The sequence below is a fragment of the Nannospalax galili genome, unplaced genomic scaffold (assembly GCF_000622305.1).
Source record: "Nannospalax galili isolate Female #2095 unplaced genomic scaffold, S.galili_v1.0 scaffold24, whole genome shotgun sequence".
NCBI lineage: Eukaryota > Metazoa > Chordata > Mammalia > Rodentia > Spalacidae > Nannospalax > Nannospalax galili.
Genome location: NW_008352654.1, coordinates 1706452 through 1723528, shown reverse-complemented (window position 1 = coordinate 1723528; position 17077 = coordinate 1706452). Strand labels below are relative to the sequence as shown.

Here is a 17077-nt window from a genome sequence, read left to right as displayed (position 1 = left end):
AAGGTAAAACACAGAAACCATTCTGCTCAGCACATCAAGTCTCTTCTGACCTAAGGTTTATATTATCAAAGAAATAGGTTGAAAGGCAGTTGAATAAGTGATAGCAGAACAGTCAAAAGCATTTCTTCTTTACCATTTCTATCATGTAAAACTTTAAAATTCCCTAGGCTTCAATCAATTAATTTACATGAAGAGTTCTTCCATTAAAAAGTATCACTAGCCGGGTGTGGTGGTAGACACCTTTAATCCCAGCACTCAGGATGCAGAGACAGGCGATCTCTGTGAGTTCAAGGCCAGCCTGGTTTACATAGTGAGTTCCAGGACAGCTAGGGCAACAGGGAGACCCTGTCTCAAAAAGACCGAAAAAAAAAAAAAGTATCACTAATAAATGCAGGCAAGGGGCTAGAGAGATGGCTTAGCTGTTAAGAGTACTTCCTGCTCGTCCAGAGACCTCAGATCAGATCCCAGCATCCACAGGGCAGCTGACAACCTTCTCTAACTCCCAGTTCCAGGGGAGCTGACTCCTTCTGGTCTACATAGGCACTTCAAACACGTGGTGCACAAAAAAGGGAAAAAATGAAGTATAGGCAAGAAGAAAGAATAATAAAGTTTGGGAGGTCATAGTAGGTTAGGCTTGCTTAAGGCAAAAGTCCTACCCACTTCATGAGTAAAACATTCCATGATTTCAGGGACAAAACTTGTGAAATAATTTTCTAAGGAATTATTTGCATCTGAATTAATGGCTGAAATATTGATTAATGATTGCTGAAGCAAACCATGAAATTTAACATTTGGCACCCATGTCAAAAAGTTGATAAATCAATTGCATCCTGAGGTATCCTTGAAAGTATTTTAAGAAGCAAGAACATGGACAATGACAGAATTAAACAGTGGTCATGAATCACAAGAAAAGAAAGTGGTATTGAGCAGAAAAGCAGCAGCTATTGCAGTGTTGGTATAAGTAAAAATAGCTTACATCTTGTGTAGTGTGAAAACTTGGGATAGGGAAAACTGGCATAGATAGAAGACTGTGTTTGAGGCTCAACCACAGGGTGTTTCTATCCTATTTCCTCATCCAAGGGCTAGTCTTCCAATTATTGGAAGATAGTTTGTCAATATATTGACATTCCTCTCCTTCAAGTCATCAGGAAAGAGGAGAATTTTTTTTTTTTTTTTGAGACCAGGTCGCCCTGTAGCCCCAGCTGGCCTGGAACTTGCTATGTAGACCAGGCTGGCCTGTAATACAAAGATCTACCTGCCTCTGCCTCCCAAGTGCTGGGATTAAAGGCATGGGCCACCATGTCTGGCTGGAAAGAGGAGAATTTTTAGAAAACAGGTCTAATCTCTCATTCCAGAGAAACACTTCACAGTTACCTTAAAAGCAGTATGAAGAATGAGGGAAAACCTGGTATTAGTGTTACCCTAGGAGTCTCCTTATAACAACTTTGAAAGGGATAAGAGTTCTGAGAAAAATTTTAGTTGTAATATATTCCAATCTCATGGATCTTATTTGAGCAGTTGGCAAATGAAGTTGGCCAAGAATGAAGGGAAATTAGTCAGGCTGGATTGCGTCCTTAAGAACTTGTTTCTAACGCCCCATGGTAGGCATGACTACAGCAGGTGAGGAAAGAGTAGCATCTTCTTCTTTCCACTGAGAAGTGATAGTCTTTAGCTGAGTATAGAACTGGATGCCCTAAAGAGAACAAAGAAAAAAGAGTTAGCATGTACTTCTGGGGGTTCAGAACTTTTTAAATTAGCTTTTGAAAGTGGTGATGTGAGTGATACTCATGTTCCTATTTGAGCAATAGATGAAACAAAATCTAGTTCACGAGATAATCTCCCCTAAAATATGTATGGGGCTGGTTTGTAGCTCAGTTGGTAGAATGCTTGCCTAGCATGTATGAAGCCCTGGATTTAGTTCCCAGAATGGCATAAACCAGGTGTGGTGGCACATGCCTGTATTCCCAGCACTCAGGAGGTGGAGGCAAGATCAGAAGTTCAAGGTCCATCCTCAGCTATATAGTTGGAGGTCAGGTTGCAATACATGAGACCATGCCTCCAAAAATAAATGAATAAATAAATAAGGGCTGGAGAGATGACTCTGTAGGTAAAGCACTTGCTGCACAAACATGATGACCTGAATGCAGATCCCTAAAACCCATGTAAAAATCAGGGGTGATAGTAAGCTACTGTAATTCCTATGGTGAAATGGGACGTGGAGACAGGAATATTCCTGGCAACTCACAGGCTAGCTAGCCTGCCATACTGTAGCAAACAACAGAGACCTTGTCTGTCTCAAATAAGATGGAAGGCAATTGTCAACATCTGAGGATGTCCTCTGACTTCAAAATTGTGCCCATACTCACATACCAACATGCACACACATACATCACATACACAAGATAAGAACATTTACTATAATACCTGTCACATAGTAAACAATCAAACCATAGACATTGTTATATACTAAAATTAGAATTTTTAACTTAAGGCGTATAAAGGGAAAAAACAGAACAATATAATACTATTAAATTTATAGTCACTCTATTCTAGAGCTGTCATGCCCCAAATCAACAGACTTTGTTCACATCCTAAAACAACATAATACAAATCTAATATAAAATGTCTACATTATACAAACCCATTCCTAAACTACCAAAAACTTTAGCACACTTAAGGTTTTATAAAAAATATAATGTGCAAGGCTCTTCGTTCAATCCCTAGCACTCTCCCACAAATATATATTTAAAATATTTATTGTATGAGAATAAGCTTGAGGGCTTTAAACCAAGACAAGATTAATCATTAGAAGTCACTCAAGTGAAATGGAAGAGCTGAACAAGGGGGTCACTGACACAGGAAATGGCATATGCAAAGGCTTACACTTTCTTATGATCTTTTCTCCAAACTTATTGCCTTGCATTATTTATGAAGAGGCTGGCAAAATTTTGTTCACTTTTAATTTTTTCTAGGGGACTGAGATACCCAGTGGAACAGCATATGACTCCAAAGAAGCTGCCAGCAAGCCCTTCTTTATGTAATCCTTGCTTATGAATGTGTTCAAGGAATGAGTATGTTCTTAAAGGAAAAAAGAATTTCAACTCAAAAGTTACCTGTTTGCCATAGAAATTGGTGTCTCCCCTGAAGGAAGATCGAGAGCCGGTGAATGAAAACATTGGCAAAGGCACTGGAATGGGGACATTCACTCCCACCTAAAGCAGAACAAATCCATATCATATACTAAGCAAATGATTCAGTCTACAGATTGTCCATGTAGAAGCACAAAGTCAACAAAGACCAATTTTATTTTTCTTTGTTTTAAAATTTTGTTTGGTTTGGTTTTTTTGGGAGATACCGATTTTATGTAACTATCTTGCACCCCATGCTCCACCCCAAGAACTTTTTTTCCTGAGGAAGAAATGGGAAGTTGTGGGAGATTAAAGGGGAAAACTTCAAAAAAGTTGCAGTTGACTGATCATTGTTTACTGTCTCCTCTCAGGAAACAACTATAAGACTCTCCAAAAATTCTGTTCACAAACCTGCCCGACATCCACCATGTGAGAATATTTCCGAGCAGTGGCTCCATTGGTGGTAAAGATGGCAGTTCCATTTCCATATGGATTGTCATTTACAATCTTGATGGCTTCATCCAGTGTTTCTGTCTCCAGAACCACAAGAACTGGACCAAAAATCTCCTCTTTGTAACAGGTCATATTTGGCTGTCAGGAGTAATCAATCCAGAAAAGAAGCCAGCTTTTTAAATTGAGTATTTTAGGCTTACATGGCACTTTAATTTACTACCCACTGTTTACACAAACAGTTTTCATGCTAGGAAATCTCTCTTCATATTCTATCACCTGTTTTACTTGCTCTATCTTTTGAGGGACCACTATATAAACAACTTAGAATTTCTACTTTGCCTTTCAGTACTATATTTCATGTTCCCAAAACCTATGACCAGCTTTCTTTTTAATATTTGTATAAGTTGTTTTATATAATTGTTAACCAAAGTTACATGAAAATTCATTTTTATAAATCAAATATAAAGTATACCAGGAGAACTTCTAGAAATCTTGTGCTAAATGCTCTATAACATAAAACAATCCATTCTCATTAATTCCTCTTTATGTTTGTATTTTGATATTGGGTCACACACATTCAAAACAGTGAAGGAACCACTGCAACTAGCCAGCTGTGTTAGTTAATAAGTTTTTCCTTTGCAGTTCTGTGGCAAGTAATGCAGACTACATTTAGATCAATCCTTGATCATTGAGAGTTAATGAAAATATCAAATTTTTTAAGCCTGCCTCAATTTAGTCATAAATGTTAGCTGAGAGGCTTTCTAGACTTTGATAAATAAAAAGTGACATTTCTTTTTTTTTTTTTGTCTTTCTAGTAAATATCCAAGTAATTTTGGGTACAGGGTAGATAGATATTCAATAAATATTATGCAGTTAGTATTCTGGAGATAATTTAGTAGCAGTGAGCAAGACAGGCAGGGGCAAGGGGAGATAGAAGAGAAAAACAATCCGTTTAAGACAAGGGTTTTAACTGCTGCCTAGGGGCCAATTTGACTGCTTGTTCTTATACAGCCCACAAATGCTTTCTACCTTTTTTTCTTTTTCTTTTTCTTTTTTTTTTTTTTTTGGTCTTTTTGTGACAGAGTCTCCCAGTTCCAGTTTTCCTGGAACTCACTATGTAGACCAGGCTGGCCTTGAACTCATGAACTCACAAAGATCTCTGCCTTCCTCTGCTTCCCAAGTGCTGGTGATTTAGGAAAAAAAATCAGAAGAATATTTCATGACATGTAAAATGATACATTTAAATGCATACATTTAAATTGGTACACAGTCACATGATTATGATTGATTCACACTATACACCAGAATCCTTCTGATAAGACTGTATCTCTGCAAAGCTGAAAATATTTAGCCTATCATGGAAAGTGTGCCACACAGTGAAAAAGGCTGTGGTTGGGATTGCAGATAATAATAATAATAATAATGGCAGTTATAGTCTTAAACATTAAATATTTTCATTTATAAATTGGAGAGATGAGATTCCATAGCCTCAAAGGTGTTTTCATTATTTCACATATTTGTGAAATAATCAAGAGTTGTTTACCTTGACATTTGAGATGATGGTTGGTCCAACGAAATTACCATTTTCATAGCCTTTGACTTTAATTTTTCGCCCATCTAGAAGGATGGAAGCTCCCTCCTTTACCCCACTATCAATCAGATTACAGACTCGCTCTTTGGCCTGGGGAGTAATCAGAGGGCCTAGATCAGCTCCAGGCTGGTCTCCTATAAAAAAAAAGTAGAAGTATCTAAGACTTTTCTTAACATGACTTATGACTACTGCTAATGGATGAATTTGAAAGACAAGTAGAATTAAAGAAAAGTAATAGTAAGAATACACATGATTGCTCCCCCTGAGCAAGGCCAATGCTAAATTCAAGAATTCAGTGTAAAATGCAAAATCTGAAATTGATGGGTGACTGATTACCTGCATTGACCCGCAGGTTTTTGGCACGTTCCACCAGCTCTGGCAGCCACTTCTTAGTTTCTCCCACGAGGATTGCAGTTGAAAGAGCCATGCACCTTTGACCAGCAGCTCCAAATGCTGCACCAACCAGTTGGTTAAGAGTATTTTCCTTATTTGCATCTGGCATGACTACCCCATGGTTTTTGGCTCCCTAAAGAAATACAGAAAGTACATGTGTCTTCCTTAGCTTAAAAAAAATAGCTAAAAGAATCTGAGATTCAAAATGAGAACTTAAGGAAAGAATCAGAAAATTCACCCTTTGTTGTTTTGAGGACAAAGATTAAAATTTTTTTTAAATTTTGCAGTATTGGGAATTAAACCTAGGACTTCATGCATAATAGGCAAGTGATCTACCACTGAGTTATGTTCCTACCTGCTTTTTTCACTTTTTGAGACAAAGTCTTACTAAGTTGTCAAAGATAGCCTTGAACTCACTCTGTAGCACAGGCCAAAGAGATTATTTTTAATACTGCTGAAGTCTAAGCAATACTAAGCAGGGCTCAATGTTACTTTACTTTTTATTTAAGAAGCTGATATGTATTTATTTAGATAAAAACCATTAAAAAGGTGGTGGAGGGACATTTTCAAATAGGTAATAGAACTAGTAGGACAGCAAAAGTAAACCATATATGAGGACACATGACTCCAGTGCTTTAAATAGACTGGCCCCTTTCCCATTCCTTGGTAAACCGGTTGTTGCAAAGGGAAATGAGATAACCTTAGGGATACTACTATATCACATCTTTAAACCATAACACTAGTAATTAGGGTACACTTTTAAAAGAAGCAAGGGGAGCTGCAGAGATGGCTCAGTGGTTGGGGACTGGCTGTTTCTGCAGAGGACTGGGGTTTGATTTCTAGTACCCATGATGGCTAACAATCATTTGTAACTCCAGTTCCAGGGGAAGCTAGTGCCCTCTTCTGATCTCCATGGGCATTGAACAATATGGGTGAAACAGTCATACACATAAAAGTAATAAAAATATCTTTTAAAAAAGCAAAGGGGGCTGGAGAGATGGCTCAGTGGTTAAAGACCACTGGCAGCTCTTCCAGAGGACCAGGTTTGGTTTTCCAGCACTCACATGGTGGCTCACGACAGTCCCTAACTCTAGTTCCAGGGGAATCTAACCCCTCTTCCGACCTCCTCGGGCAATGTACTACATGGGAGCAGACAATACACACATACATAAAATAAAAAATAAGTTTTTTGGAAAAAAATCAAGAGCTAGCAGCCAAGGTATAAAGGAGAAAATTTGACCGTTACTGCTGAAGTCTAAAGAACTTGAGTAACATTCTTGGGAAAGGAATATGCGTTTTGTCACCAAGATTAGCTATATATGATAAAAAGTGATCGCCATAACAGAATGAAACTTCACAAGGTTGAGGGACTAAGGGAGGACATTCAGGATGAAATGACATTGGCCCTCATGGGATGAATGGCCTGTCTGCTGAAGGACTATTCCTAGGTAATTTAAATGCAGATAGCCAAGTTTAGAGGTGATGGGGTTAGAAATGAGAAGTCACCATATTGGCTTGAACCCTCTTGCCATTTCTTGACCCTCTCTCGAAGATGTACTCTCCAGCCTGGTTGGATCCCACAAAGCTGATCGCTTTGATGTCCGGATGATCGCAAATAAAATTTACAGCTTTAAAAGAAAATAAATGATCACCACAAAGAACAAATAAATGGTCCACAGGTTTATCAGCATGATAAATCTCCCTTTCCCTATGCTAGGAATGAACATTTATCTACAATGGATTTCCATTTGCGAAGTTCTCTCTTATTTCTCTTTACTTTTTTTTTTTTTGGTCTTTTTGAGACAGGGTCTCTCTGTAGCCCCAGCTGTCCTGGAACTCACTATGTAGACCAGGCTGGCCTTGAACTTACAGAGATCTGCCTGCCTCTGCCTCCCCAGTGCTAGGATTAAAGGCATGTACCACCACACCCAGCTTAAATTCTTTAAATTGTAGTGTTTTTGTTTTGAGACAGGGTCTCATTGTGTAATCCTTACTGGCCTAGAACTCTCTATGTAGACCAAGCTGGCCTCAAACTCACTGCCTTTGCCTCCCCAGTGCTGAGGTTAAAGGCATGTGCCACCATACCCAGCTTTAAATTACAAATTCTATTTAACCTCTATACTCTCATTATTTTTTGCTCCAGAATTTCTACTTCTACTATATCTCTGAAAGTCATACTTTCTTTAAAGTTTATTTTTATTACTACTGTATGATAATGTGTGTGTGTGTGTGTGTGTGTGTGTGTGTGTGTGATGTGTGTATGTATAGAGGTCAGAGGACTACTCTGTGGAGGTGGTTTTCTCCTTCTGCCTTTATGTAGGTTCCAGGGATTGAGCTTGTGGGGCAAGTGCTTTACCTGTTGAGCAATCTGTAGCAATGCTGTAGCCATGAAGGCTACAATTTCTATTTGCCTCTAAAGTAAAATAAGTCTTTTCAAATGTGACCTTTTCATTTTGTCCTTTAAGAATACATTATGTCTTGGGGCTGGAGAGATGGCTCAGCAGTTAAGAACACTGGTTGTTCTTGCAGAAGACCCTGGTTCAAATCCCAGCACCCACATGACAGCTAACAGCTGTCTGTAACTCCAGTCCCAGGGGATCTGACAACCTCTTCTGACTTCCTTGGGCATTGCATGTCACAGGTGCACTTACTTACATGCAGGCAATACATGCATACACATAAAATAAAAATAAATAAAATAAAAAAAGAATACATTATGTCCTTAACTGTCACTATACACTAAGATTCTCACTTAGGCCTTTATATAAGAAGTGATACGGCATACTATTTAAAAAGCAAGAACCAGGGGCTGGAGAGATAGCTCAGCAGTGCAGTTAAGAGCACTGGCTACTCTTACAGAAGACCCAGGCTCAGTTCTTAGCACCCACAGGGTGGCTAATAACCATCTCTAACTCCAGTTCTATGGAATCTGAAACCTTCTTCTGACCTCTGCAGGCATTACACAGGTTCACCTATATACATAAAAATAAATCAAGAAAAAAAATTTTTTTAAAAAAAAGCAAGAATCAGAGCCAGCCTTTCTGGATATACAGATCCTAATTTTCTACTAGTGTTACTTGGAGCAAATTACTTAATTGTACTCTGCCTCAATTTTTCTCATCTATAAGATGGAAACAGTACTTTATTTTTTAAATATTTTCATTTTATGTGTATAAGTGTATTTCCTGCATGTACGTGCACCCATGTTGTACAATGCCCAGGGAGGTCAAAGAGGGCATCGGATCCCCTGGAACTGGAGTTACAGATGGTTGATAGCTGCCATGTGAGTGCAAAAGTTGCCAGTGCTCTTAACTGCTAAGCCATCTCTCCAACCCTAGCAGTACCTTCTTTAAAGGGTTGTTGTAGAGATTAACTAAGGTAATATATTTTTCTTTAATTTCATCTTTGTCTAGTTCTAATCCATATTTCTGGTATCTCACTGTGTAGTGTAGAGTAAGAAGCACTGCTATGCCCCAGTTACTTTACCACAGTTAAGACATATTACCTTCAAACTTGGGGGTTACTAGTAGTAAATCCTTTCCTTCCTAATTTCCTCATCCTAAAATACCTAATCATTAATATATACTTTGATTTCTTTGAGTCAGATTAAGCAGCCACACAGAGATGGGCAGTTAGTTACCTTCATGTTGTCCATGGATGATGTTCAGTGTTCCATCAGGGGCACCAGAATCCTGCAGCAGCTTAGCAAGAAGCATAGTTGCTCCAGGAACTCGTTCTGATGGTTTCATTAGGAAAGTATTCCCACAAACCATGGCCATGGGAAACATCCAAAGGGGGATCATGGCTGGAAAATTAAATGGAGCAATGCCTGCACATACTCCCAGAGGCAGACGGTAGGAATAAAGGTCCATGTCTTTGGTGATAGATGGCATAGTCTCTCCCAGCATGAGGGATGTCACACTACAGGCATGCTCAACTACCTCTGGAACAAAGAAGAAGTCAGGTCACCAGCTTCCCAAGCTGAACACTACTTAGCTTTGTCATGTCCTATTCAATTCCTAGAACAGGGAGTGGATCAGGTCAGTGATAGGGATATGCCCTTCCATGTAAAGAGGTCATATAAACTGAGATTGCTGAGTAGGAAAAAAGACAATGAGATGTACATATGTTCTGTAGTAAATCAGTCTCATAGGTACTTGACAGGTACTAATGCAAGAATGTTTTATTTATCTGGTGCTGGGGATAGAATCCATGGGTCTTTTTTCTTTTTGTTGTCTTTTTTAAACAGTATATCCTGTAACTTTTTTGGGTTTTTTGTTTTGTTTTGTTTTGATTTTGTCTTTTTGAGACAGGGTCCCCCTGTAGCCTCAGCTGTCCTGGAACTCACTATGTAGACCAGGCTGGCCTCGAACTCACAAAGATCTGCCTGCCTCTGCCTCCCAAGTGCTGGGATTAAAGGCATGCGTCACCACACCCGGCACCTTTTTGTTTTTTAATAAACATTCAAAAAGGTATTACTGGGCATGGTGGTCCACACTTTATAATCCTAGTACACAGGTGGCTGAGGCAGGATTACCATGAATTAAAGCCAGCCTGGGCTATCTACTAAGTTCCAGAGTAGCCAGAGATACATAGTGAGACTCTGCCTCAAAAACAAAAGCAAATAAATCAAAACAAATAAGAAAAATGATATCATAGGTTAGAAAAATCTATGTAAAGAAAGAAGCAACCTCCCCATTCTGGGATCTTTGCCTCCCATCTTCCTTTGATCTCTCCCACAAGTCCCAAGATGGGCTCCCAGCTTACGAAGGCCTCGAAATACATCTCCTTCAGCATCAGCTAGGGTTTTTCCTTGTTCCAATGTGATTAACCTGGCAATTTCTTTCTAGAGAGAAAATAAACAAACAGAAATTAATGCAAGAATGTTTTATTTATCTAGTATTAGGGATAGAATCCATGGGGTTTTGCTTTTTGTTGTCTTTGTTTTTAGACAGTGTCTCATGTGTCTAACTCGTGATGTATTTGAAGGTAGCCTTGAGCTCCTGATTCTCCTTCCTCTACCTCCCAAGTGCTGGGATTGCAAACATGTACCACCATACCCAGATGAACCCACTGTCTTGCTCCTGAGCTCTATACCCAGCCCTTATTTTCCTCCTTTTAATTCTCAAGTATCCAAGGGAAAACAAAACTGAGAGAGGGCAAAATAAGGGAAAGAGTCATGATCAATGTTTCCTTTGTATTGTAGAGCTAGAGAGGGCAGGTGAACAAGTTTCTGAGGATTTCTTACCAAGTTTTCTTTAATAAGTTGTTGATAGCGGAGTAGGACCTGCTGTCGGCTTAAAATTGATGTGTCTGCCCATGCAGGGAAAGCACGTTTGCAAGCAGCAACTGCTGCATCCATTTCAACTTTGGTGGACTGAGGGACCCGACCAATGACCTCATTGGTAGCCTGAAAAGAAGCCATCATATTTTGCCAGGTCCCCACCTGCTCCATGTTCATCTGGTCACAGAGGCAACATGAGAGATTTCCAGGCCCCCACCTTTGCACCCTGTTCCAAGAATTCTAGGCTAGTCAGTTTAAGTTTCAAAGAAGTTTTGCTTACAGGGTTGTGGATGTCAATCCATTTGTCACTTTTGGATTCAACAAATTTCCCATCAATGAAGAGCTTTACATTTGGCTATGGGGGGAGAAAACATAAAACTTTGTATTAATTGTTTTGCTTCTGTTGATGATGCTATTTTCTGGTCTCTAGAAATGCTATGCCTAGGAAACAAATACATGATAATTGTTTTTTTCCCTTTCCCCCTTTTCCCTTTCCTTTTTCTTTCTTTCTTTTTTTTTTTTTGAGACAGGGTCTTACTATGTAGCCCCTGGCTGGCCTGGAACTCACAGAGACCCACCTGTTGGAATTAAAGACATGTGCTACCACTCTTAGCCTGATACACAATACTCTTGTCCATAGTGAATATTAAGATGTGGCAGAAGCTGGGTGTGGTGTTACATGCCTTTAATCATAGTGCTTGGGAGGTAGAAGCAGGCAGATCTTTGAGTTTGAAGCCAGCCTGGCCTCTACCCCCCTAAAACAAAACAAAACACCCCCTCCCCAAATCAAGATGTGACAGAGCTTCCCAACACCATGGGAAAAAGAAAACCCCTGCTAGTCACTTAGTGAACTTCAAAAGTCACTGTGAAACTTATACTAAAAACAGCAGCTAGTCTGTCAATCAGAGATGATCCATTATGACTTGGCCTACTGACTTTCTGCCAAATTGCCACACATACCCTGACAATACAAAGGTTTTGAAAATATTTTTTATCTATTGAAGGACCCTAAGTCAGTCCCCCTAGGCTAAAGACAAAGAAATAAGTCCTTCAGGCCAAAGAACTGTACAAAAAAATAAAAATAAAAAAATAATTCTAAATGCTAAGAACAAGCTGAGCTGACCTTTTTCATGCTCTTTGCCCAAAGCTGGAAATCATCCCAGAAATTCCCCCCACCTCTGCTTGGCACATAGCCGCCGCTTGTGACGTTACTGCCGCTTTCTCTCTAGTTTGTGGTCTTTGTCTTTAAAAGAAGCCTGTGAACTGGGCTCTGGGCTTCTGCCCTCCGAGTGAGGCAGGGGTCCGTTTTGCAAAACATAATAAATCCTCATGCTTGTTGCATCTCCTGGTCTGAGGACTGAGTTATTGGGGAGCGGCCTCCTATGGACGTTGGGTACCCCAAACTGGGGTTCCAACACTATGTATATTTTTTTTCCGAGTAGCTTGCTTATATTACATTTTCAAAGGAGTCTGTCTTAGAACATTTTTGTTGTTTGTTGTTATAACAGAATACATTAAACTGGGTAATTTAGAAAGGAAATAAGTTTATCTTTGAGTTCTGGAGGCTAGAAGACAGGACAACCACTTCTGGGGCAAAGGCCTCATGTTACAATAATAGAGCAGAAAATCAAAAGGGCAAGTGGATGAGAAGGTCATTAATCTCTTTTAACTACCTAAGCATGTCTTAAAGGTAAAGCTTCCAACACTAGTAATCAAATTCCAACATGAGTTTTGGATGAGACAAGCCATATTCAAACCACAGCAGGGAATATGATGAAAAAAGGAAGGAAGGGTGGGGGAGGGAGGGAGGATAATTTGGGACAGCAGTCCTTCTTTATTAGATTATAGGTACTATAGATGATTGAGAGACATATAATCTATAAAAAGAACTCTAAAGGTTATTAAGAAGACCACTATCTGACACGTTCAACAAAACCTGTAGAAAAAAGTGGTGTTCACTTCTTTGATCTCAATACTTGGGATGCTAGGGAGGTTCACTTGAGCCCAGGAGTTCAAAACTACCCTAGGCAACATACCTCCCTCAATTAAAAAAAAAGATTTTTTAAATTGTTTATGTGTATGTGTGCCTGTGTTATAAACACATGCCTGTATGTGACTCTGGAGGCCAGAAGAAGAGGATGTTGCAGTCCCCTGGAAGTTATAGGCAATTGTTACAAGCCACCTGATGTGGGTGCTAGGAACCAAAATCTGGTCTTTGAAAAGGCAGCAAATACCTTTTTTTTTATTTTTTGAAACAGGGTCTCCCTGTAGCCCTAACTGACTTGAACTCATTATGTAGACCAGGCTGGCCTTGAACTCACAGAGATCCATCTGCCTCTGCCCCCCAAGTGCTGGGGGACTACAAGGTGTGCACTACCACACCTGGCACTAAGAGCAGCAAATACTCTTAACCACTGACACATCTCTCCAGCTCTTTCCCCCCAAATTTTAAGCTTCTAGTAGCCATGGAAATGTTTATATCTTTTAAAAAAAAATTTTAATTTTAATTTTTTAATTTTTAGAAGAAGCATTTCATTACAGCTTTAACATACTCAATAACAATTTCCAGAGCAAAGATACATCTCTTTCAAAAGTGGCTATAAAATTTTTAGGTTCACAGTTGAATTAATACAGTTATACAATATTGAACTCAGTATAAACCCTGTAAGACATAAATTGAGTTTTTAACCTTTAAAAAAGATCTCCATTTCATTAAAAAATATACTGTTTCTTACAAAAAGCCTCATTGTTTTTGCTAATAACACTTAGATGTTGGCAAATGCATCTCTAATCTGTATGTATCTGATTACTGGTAGTCATAGTCAGTGCCCTTGGATCCTTGGCACCTGTGTATGGATATAATTAACATGACATAAATTTTTATGTTTCCTCCTCAAATATAACTCATTTTTAATTTGTTGATTTTTTTGTGTGTATATCATGCAGAACATCCCAAACCATCTTATTCATCTATACACCGATTTCCCAGATGGCACCCTCCCACAGCCTCCCCCCCCCAACTAGAGCCCTTATACTCTGTCATCTCTGCTACTGTCCACTGTGTTGTTGGCACCCTCAGCCATTCCCCAGTACTTGTCCATCCGGTGAATGTAGTCAGCCTATCTAGAGGACTTTGTTTTAGGAAGTTCAGCTGTTCCTCATCTAGCAGCAAACAGTTGTCAATATTCCTTTAGATAAGATTGGGGTCTGCTGTTCATTTTCCGAGTTCTATGCTGGGTTACTATCTGGGAGTCTCTTGGGCCAGGACATGTTTATATCTTTTTTTATTTTTTTGGTCTTTTTGAGACAGGATCTTCCTGTGGTACCAGCTGTCCTGGAACTCACTATGTAGACCAGGCTGGCCTTAAACTCACAGAAATCTGCCTGCCTCTGCCTCCCCAGTGCTGGAATTAAAGGCGTGTGCCACCATACCTGGCTTGTTTATATCTTTTAACACAGTAAATAAAGTTCAAGATGAAAATAATCCAGAGGAATTTTAAAATCTATATAAAAATATTTATCTATAATCCTAAGAAACTGAGTCAACCTACATGTTCTGTGAAGAAATTAAGGCTACATACATTTGATGGACTAGTATACAATCACTAAAATATCATCATTCCAAAGAACATCTTATAAAAGTAAAGCTGCTCAAAACAATAGATAAAGTATTAGAGGGAAAAAAAAAACAAAATAGAAAATTCTGAGTGTGGTGGCACACACCTGTTTTTTTTAAAAAAAAAACAAAATTAACAACTACAATTATATATACTTTGATCACAATCATATAAAAGGAAATATCCCAGGGCTAGAGAGATGGCTCAGCGGTTAAGAGCACTGACTGCTCTTGTAGAGAACTGGGGTTCAGTCCCCAGCACCCACATAGGGTCTCACAATCATTATACATGCAGGCAATACACTCATACACATAAAATAAAAATAATAAATTATTTTTTTAAAAAAGGAAATACTCCAAACTAACACTAGATTTCTTCCCAGAAGCCAATCTTCAGTGCCAAATACACTTACCACTGAAGAGGAAGAGAAGGATACTGGATACCATGTGGAGTTTACTTTGGAAGAAACCTGTGAGATACAACAATGATTTGACAAATAAATACAGAAAATTATTTAAAACTTAGAAAGTGGCTGCTAGAGCACTCAATATTGTATAGCTACTGTGTCTAGATGCAAAAGGATTTGCTCTTTGATCTTAAGGGCCATGTAATATTTTTCTTTAGGTTTTTTTTTTTTTTTTTTTTTTTTTTTTTTGAGACAGAGTCTCTGTAGCCTAGGCTTTCCTGAACTTATTATGTGGCCCAAGCTGACTTTGAACCCATAGTGACTCCCTGTTTCAGCCTCCTAAATGCTGGGATTACAGGTGCAAATCACACTTGGCTTAGAGCCATATAGCTTTTTTTTTTCTTTTTTTTCTCCAAATGGAGCTTATTTGGAGGCCTTTAAAAAATATCACTCTTTAAAAATATTAATTCTGAGCCGGACGTGGTGGCGCAGGCCTTTAATCCCAGCACTTGGGAGGCAGAGGCAGGTGGATCTTTGTGAGTTCGAGGCCAGCTTGGTCTGCATAGTGAGTTCCAGGGAAGCTGGGGTTACAAGGAGACCCTGTCTCAAAAAAGACAAAAAAAAAAATTAATTCTGGGCTGGAGAGGTGGCTCAGCGGTTAAGAACACTGGTCGTTCTTGCAGAAGACCTGGGTTCAAATCCCAGCACCCACATGGCAGCTAACAACTGTCCGTAACTCCTGTTCCAGGGGATCCGATGGCCTTTTCTGTCCTCACGGGTATTGCATGACACAGGTGCACGTACCTACATGCAGGCAATACACTCATATACATAAAATAAAAATATTTTTTTAAAAATTAAAAAATATTAATTCTTTGAGAATTTTATACAATGTATTTTGAGATATATATTTTACAATGAAGTTTATTTGGAAGTAAACAAGCCTGAAACTAGGTCTCTCATGTCCTGTTCCCCTACCACTGTTCAGTACTGAGAATCAAACTCAGGGTCTTATGTATGCTAAGCAAGCATTCTACCACTAAGCCACATTCCAAACTCTGGCTATACAATCTTTATAAGCCAGGTGTAGTGGCTCATACCTGTATTCCTGCATTCAGAGGCAGATGCAAGAGAATCACAAGCTCAAGGCCAGCCTGGTCTACATAGCAAATTTCAGGCTAGCCAGGGCTACACAATGATACTCTGTCACCGCCCCCCCCAAAAAAAAAAACGGGCTGGAGAGATGGTTCAGTGGATAAGTGCACTTATAGAGGACCCCCAGGTTCACTTCCCAGCACCCACATGGCAGCTAACTTCAGTTCCAAGGGATCAGATACCCTCTTCTGACCTCCAAGGGCATTGCATGCACTGGTGCACTTAAGTGTGTGCAGGCAAAACACTCATACACATAAAAAAAAGAACAAACAAAAAAACAGCAAACCTAATATGATACTACAAGACCCAGCTATGAAAACAATAAATCTTAATGATCATGTCATATATTTCTAGGGTAGTATTGATTTAAAACATCTTTTTAGGGCATGGTGGTGCACGCCTGTAGTCCCAGCACTTGAGAGGCACAGGCAGGCAGAGCTCTGTGAGTTCAAGGCCAGCCTGGTCTACATAGTGAGTTCCAGGACAGCTGGGGGCTACAGGGAGACCCTGTCTCAAAAAGACCAAAAAAAAAAGTCTTTTTAGTCACTCATATTTTTTCCTCCTTGGGACCTGCAAAATATAGTCACTAAAAATCTAAGAAGGTATTAAAGACAGTATACAATCAATACAAATATAATAAACCATAAATAATATAGTTTATTATCAATGTAAATATATATTAAATAGTAATCAAGTGTAAATATAATATGAACACAAATGTTCATAGCAGCTTCACTTTCAATAGCCAAAAACTTGGAGATAACTAAAATGTCCACCATTAGATAAATGAATAAGGAAATTAATGCATGTATACATAAATTAGAATAATATTCTACTATATAAAACAATGAAGTAGAAAGAAGAGGAAAACTATTTGAGAAGAGGGGGACAAGTAGGAGAAAGGATGAGGTGGTAATAGGGGATGAATATGATCAAAGTACACTACATACATATATATATGTGTATGAAAATGTCATCATGGAACCCATTTTTTTGTAGAATATATGCTAATAATAAAAATTTTTAAATGAAATAGCTGAGCACTGTGGT

At 38.9% G+C, this 17077-nt stretch overlaps 2 protein-coding genes across 2 annotated transcripts in view; one reads left to right on the top strand and one right to left on the bottom strand.

Moving 5' to 3' along the window:
- Bbof1 (basal body orientation factor 1) overlaps nt 1-3093 on the top strand; it is a 57870-nt gene extending 54777 nt beyond the window's left edge. Inside the window, exon 12 of the mRNA XM_029554446.1 lies at nt 2973-3093. Within this exon, the coding sequence (XP_029410306.1) occupies nt 2973-3041 (69 nt within the window). The 3' untranslated portion in view covers nt 3042-3093. The remainder of the gene's footprint in view (nt 1-2972) is intronic.
- Nucleotides 1321-17077, bottom strand: part of Aldh6a1 (aldehyde dehydrogenase 6 family member A1) — a 22747-nt gene continuing 6990 nt past the window's right edge. Inside the window, exons 2-12 of the mRNA XM_008849752.2 lie at nt 14879-14935; nt 11130-11204; nt 10814-10975; nt 10333-10411; nt 9206-9508; nt 7072-7193; nt 5509-5698; nt 5125-5306; nt 3540-3719; nt 3114-3212; nt 1321-1693 (exon numbers count right to left, since the gene is read on the bottom strand). Of these exons, the coding sequence (XP_008847974.1) occupies nt 1589-1693; nt 3114-3212; nt 3540-3719; nt 5125-5306; nt 5509-5698; nt 7072-7193; nt 9206-9508; nt 10333-10411; nt 10814-10975; nt 11130-11204; nt 14879-14935 (1554 nt within the window). The 3' untranslated portion in view covers nt 1321-1588. The remainder of the gene's footprint in view (nt 1694-3113; nt 3213-3539; nt 3720-5124; nt 5307-5508; nt 5699-7071; nt 7194-9205; nt 9509-10332; nt 10412-10813; nt 10976-11129; nt 11205-14878; nt 14936-17077) is intronic.